Source organism: Dryobates pubescens, unplaced genomic scaffold, assembly GCF_014839835.1.
Source record: "Dryobates pubescens isolate bDryPub1 unplaced genomic scaffold, bDryPub1.pri scaffold_63_arrow_ctg1, whole genome shotgun sequence".
In the NCBI taxonomy this organism is placed as follows: Eukaryota; Metazoa; Chordata; class Aves; order Piciformes; family Picidae; genus Dryobates; species Dryobates pubescens.
The window spans coordinates 32,105-37,562 of NW_026530782.1; the positions used below are offsets into that span (position 1 = coordinate 32,105).

Sequence of the window (5,458 nt, forward strand, 5' to 3'; positions counted from 1 at the left end):
ATCCCACTCTCTCCTCTTCAGAGAGACTGATTTCCTTACCTGCCCCCTTCAGACCTAGTTTAAAGCCCTCTTAATGAGCCCTGCCAACTCTAGTGCTAGTACCCTCTTGCCCTTTCTAGATAATTGCACCCCATCAGGATCACAGGATCACCAAGGTTGGAAGACACCTCAAAGATCATCAAGTCCAACCTGTCACCCAAGACTACTAAACCATGGCACCAAGTGCCATGTCCAATCCCCTCTTGAACACCTCCAGGGATGGTGACTCTACCACCTCCCTGGGCAGCACATTCCAATGACAAATGACTCTCTCTGTAAAGAACTTTCTCCTCACCTCCAGCCTAAACTTCCCCTGGTGCAGCTTGAGACTGTGTCCCCTTGTTCTGGTGCTGGTTGCTAGAAAAAAGAGACCAACCCCTTCCTGGCTACAACTACCTTTCAGGTAGTTGTAGAGAGCAGTGAGGTCTCCCTTGAGCCTCCTCTTCTCCAGGCTAAACAACCCCAGCTTCCTCAGCCTCTCCTCATAGGCCTTGGGCTCAAGGCCTCTCCCCAGCCTTGTTGCCCTTCTCTGGACATGTTCAAGTGTCTCAATGTCCTTCCTAAACTGAGAGGCCCAGAACTGGACACAGGAGTCAACGTGTGGCCTACCCAATGCAGAGTACAGGGCACAATGACTTCCCTGCTCCTGCTGGCCACACTATTCCTAATGCAGGCCAGGACCCAGCAGGTCAGGTGCAGTAAAAGTTGCCCCATGATCAAAGAACCCAAAATTCCGCTGCTGGCACCATACCCTGAGCCAATTGTTGATGGCATGGGTTCTCCTGTTCCTCTCAGTGTACACCCCTGCCACTGAGGGAGCTGAGCAGAAAGCCACTTGAGCTCCTGCCCCATCAATCAATTGTCCAAGGGCCTTCAATTCTTTTTTAATCACCCTGGTGCCCTTCTTGTCAATTTTGTCACTTTCAGCTTTTATTACCAGCAGAGGGTAATAGTCAGAGGGCTGGATCAGCTTTGGGAGTCTCCTTGTGATGTCCCTTACCCACGCACTGGATAGGGAGCAGACCTCCCTGTGGGATGTGTTGGGAGGACATATGGGTCCCTCAGTACCTCCCAGGAGAGAGTCCCCAACAACTATAATCCTTCTCTTTTTCTTTGTGGAGCTAGTCGTTAGAGTTGGTGGGGACTGCTTGGCCTTAGGCTCCTCCCCAGATGGCTGCTCCTCAGCCCTTTCATCCCCACTGCCCTCAGCCTGCAGGGCCTCATACTTATTATGCAAGGGCAGTGGAAGAGGAGGAGAGGGCCAGGATGGATTTCTCTTGCCACCCTTGGCCGGGACCTGTATCCATCCCTCCCCGTTTCCAGGGACCCTTCCCTCAACAGGGGAGATCTGCAGAGCCTGATCCCACAAATCTAATTCCCTTTCACTTTCCCTTATTGTCCTTAGCCTAGATACCTCCTCCTTCAGCTCAGCCACTTCATCCTTTAACTCTGCCACCAGACTGAGGAGAAAGTTCACCTGCTCACACCTGACACAGGTGTTGTCTCCTTCCCCCACCATTCCAAGTGCCAGGCTCCAGCACTCTCGGTAGCCAGCAGCCTGGACTCCTATGTGCTGATGCAGCAACTCTGTCTGGGTAGATATTGTTTTTCTAGCCTTTGTCTGAGTGACAGCCATGGTTCAGCCTTTCATTGATAGTTATTAATTCTTTTTTAAAAAATTTTATTTATCTGAGCAGCAGAAGGCTGCCGGCCCTGGGCGGCTCTGCAGCCATGATGGTGTCACGCACACAGCCCTGGCGGGATTTAAACTTCCCGTGGCTGACATCACGCTCCTGATCCCGAGCAGGCTCACGAGAGGATGATCCTGCCAGACCTCACCGCCAACCAGGGGTCCTTCCGACCCACAAAGCCCCAAAAAGAAAGCAAAAAGCCAGGCAGAAAGCTCTTGGTTCAAGCGGAGCGGTCCCGGGTGCCGGTCCCGATCGGCTCTGCAGCCACAACGGCTTTGCATTATTAAATTTCCTTCTATCTCATTACAGCCTTCTGGGATATTTTCCTGTTGTGGGTCGCATTGGATTCCCCCCCCCCCCAATAACTTTGTTTAGAATCTGCCCCCCAGGGCAAATTCACCACACTCAGAATATGGAAGTAAAAATGGAATTGTACTTACAAAATGAAATAGATATCAAAGTATAAAAGGTAATAAACTTGTACAAAATGTATTTACAGATATATGCACAGCGTAACAACAGCACAGCCCAATGGAATGATATTGACCTCTGTGTTGTTAGCATTCTGTGGCAAATCCCAGCAGTGTTTATCTTTTACTCAAAAGTCTCTGGAAATGTCTCATTTGCAATTAGTGTCTATGCTAGGGACTAGCTCAAACTCCTACATTTCCCCTCTCCCCAGTCCACCTAAGAAGGGCAGTGACAGTGCCTTTGGTGGGCATTTGGACCCAGCCAGGGCCAGGCCACCACAGGGACTTTCAGCTGGTCCAAAATTTGCCCTCTGTAATTCCATTAGGCCCAGGGCTTCTGATGGGCTTTGCACAAGCTCACACCTGTGGATCTGATTCCTTCCAGCAGGCCTGAAGCTCCCTCCAGGTTTTCCATTGGTTCACCAGCAGCCATTATGCCTTCCAGCAGGCCTAGACCTTCTGGATGCTTTCTGCTGCCTTTCCATAGCCCCAGAGATTCATAGGGCTTTCCACTGCCCCAACAGTGGCCTTGGCCTTGATGCTTTACTGTGGACTCTGTGCTTCCAACAGGAATTCTGATGCCCCACCAGTGCCCTTTATGTATTCAGCAAGCCTGGGAGTTTTCAGTCAATCTTTTCACTACCAAAGCAGAGGCCCTGCTGCCTTCCTGTGAGCCTGGGGCTTTTCTCAGTATTTCCACTGGCCCAGTGGTGCCCTTGATGCATTCCAGTGAGCCTGGTGGGCAGCAGGGGCACTTAGGCCTAGTGGACTGACAAGGGAAGCCCTAGCTTGCTGTCAGTCAGCAGGGCCACTGAAGGGCTAGTGGAATGCCAGAGGCAAAGCCCAGCTTCTCTGGAATGATGAAAGGCCACAGGTGGGCAGTGGAATCCCATCAGAAGTGTCAGACCTGTTGGAAGGCATCAATCTCACAGTTTAAAAACTCTTAAAGCTCCTAAAAACTTCTAAACACTCAAAAATATCTCTTTCCTCTTCTAGATGCATGGAAAGCCTGAGGGAAGCCCCAGGCCTGCTCCAGGAATCCATCAGGAACACTGCTGAGCTAGTGGGAAGCCCTTTGGAAGCTGCCAGGCCTGCTGGAAAGCCTCAGAGCCCCTTAGTGGAAAACTGACAGAAGCTTTCTGAGTTCTTCCAAAGACTTCCTTGAAACTTCCCCTTACCCCTCCAAAGATCCTTCAAAGTCAGTCCTAGAACTTCCAGACCTCAAAACACCCAAGATCCCTTGGCACCCCACAAAGAATCCCTCTGAGATGCCCCTGACACCCCGCCAAGACACTCTCAAGACTCTTCCAAGAACCTCACTTTGACCTCCCAGAACTGCACACAGCTCCAGCCCCATTCCTAGGGAACAAATGCCCCAAACATTTGGGCATTGTGGGAAGGAATGTCTGATATAAAAGTGAAAAAGACAGGATTTGGGTACCTTTGGGGTTTTATTGACACAACTGGGCAATGGCCAGAGGGTTTTTTACCCCAGGGAGACTCAAAGCATTGGGGAAGAACCAGCAAACTCTGGCAAAGCTTGGCCCAGCTCCAATGGCAGCTTCAGCTGTGCCAACTTGTCACTGTAATTATTTTCATCACCACTAATTGGTGTTCAGAAGGGCAGGAGGTGTTTGTTCCTGCTGGAGCCCCCAGCCCCTGAGAAATGCAGGTGAAAAAGAGGCAATTTTGGTTCCATCTGCTGGAAGGGCCCCCTCAGAGGGCTCACAATTACCCCACCAGACCCAGGATGAGTCTATTCGTGCTTGCTCCCCAGTGTGGGCTGGTCCCTGGCATGGGTACGGCGATGCTGGGTGAGGTTGGAGCTGAAGCCGAAGCTCTTGCCACAGTCACTGCAGGTGAAGGGCTTCTCACCGGTGTGGGTGCGGCGGTGCCGGCCGAGCGTAGACCTGCAGTTGAAGGTCTTGCTGCAGTCGGCGCAGCTGAAGGGTTTCTCACCAGTGTGGATGAGGCGGTGCTGGAGGAGTTTGGAGCTCTCGGTGAAGCTCTTGCCGCAGTCACTGCAGCTGTAGGGTTTCTCACCGCTGTGGATGAGTTGATGCCGGATGAGTTTGGAGCTCTGGGTGAAACTTTTGCCACACTCTGCACAGGGGAACAGCCTCTCTCCAGTGTGGATCCGGCGGTGGTTGCTGAGGGTGGAGCTGGTTTTGAAGCTCTTACCACAGTCATCACAAGAAAAGGCCTTCTCACCGGAGTGAACGTGATGGTGCCTTGTGAGAGAGGACTTGTCAGCAAATCTCTTACCGCAATCCCCACACACGTAAGGCTTCTCTCCGGTGTGGCTGTGCTGGTGCATGGTGAGCTGTGAGCTGCGGTTGAAGCTCTTGCCGCAGTCAGAGCAGCTGTAGGGTTTCTCGCCACTGTGGATGACTTTGTGCCGGATGAGTTTCAAGCTCTCGGTGAAGCTCTTGCCGCACTCTGCACAGGGGAACAGCTTCTCCCCGGTGTGGATCCGGCGGTGGATGGTGAGGGTGGAGCTGCTTTTGAAGCTCTTGCCGCAGGTGTCACACGTGAAGGGCTTCTCATTGGCGTGGACACCGCGGTGCTTCCTGAGGGAGGACTTGTCAGCAAATCTCTTGCTGCAGGCCCCACAACCATAGGGCTTCTCTCCAGTGTGGGTGCGGCGGTGCACGATCAGGGTGGAGCTGCAGTTGAAGCTCTCACCACAGTCACTGCAGGTGAAGGGCTTCTCACCAGTGTGGATGAGGCGGTGCCTGGTGAGATTTGAGCTCCAGCTGAAGCTCTTGCCACAGACATCACAGATGAAGGGTCTGGTGCCAGCCTGGGGGCAGCGGTGCTCCAGTGGATCTGAGCCAGGTGGGAAGCTCTGCCCACACTCAGGGCACTGATTCAGTTGCTTGGGAGGCACAGAGGGGGCTGCAATGGCTTCATACTCCCCCTCCTCCTCTTTCTTACACTGGTCATTGTCCTCCTCTTCCTCACACTCATCATCATAGTTATCATTCCCCTCATCATCCTCCTCCTCCATCTTAGCATCTTCCTCCTCTTTCTTGGGGCTGCATTTTGGCTGATCCACCTTCTTCTCTGGGTGCTGCTTCTCCTCTCAGTGCTTGTCTGGGTCCTTCTGTGAGGCCATGCTGGTGGGGGAAGGGGTTCACCTCTGTGCCCTAGGGAAAATGGAAGCACCTGACCCCAGGAGCTCAAATTCTGAGATCCTGCCTGGGTAAGGACAGCCCCCAACAGCCACCACCTCCCAACACCAAATTTTCAGCTAGT

The 5,458-nt window shown here is 52.7% G+C and overlaps 1 protein-coding gene across 1 annotated transcript; it reads right to left on the reverse strand.

Moving 5' to 3' along the window:
• Positions 1-3,956: 3,956 nt before the first annotated feature.
• LOC128899777 (zinc finger protein 239-like) lies at positions 3,957-5,210 on the reverse strand. The gene is made up of 2 exons (XM_054179466.1): positions 4,447-5,210; positions 3,957-4,362 (listed from the first exon to the last, which is right to left on the reverse strand). Exons 1-2 carry the CDS (start codon positions 5,208-5,210, stop codon positions 3,957-3,959), a joined length of 1,170 nt encoding a protein of 389 aa, XP_054035441.1.
• Positions 5,211-5,458: the final 248 nt, after the last annotated feature.

Excerpts from the sequence above, each read along its gene's own strand:
- LOC128899777 (XM_054179466.1), bottom strand. The coding sequence starts at position 5,210 with ATGGAGGAGGAGGATGATGAGGGGAATGATAACTATGATGATGAGTGT. Across the intron at positions 4,363-4,446 it reads GGTAAGAGATTTGCTGACAA|CTCCACCCTCAGCAACCACC; the intron begins GTCCTCTCTCAC and ends CTTCAAAACCAG.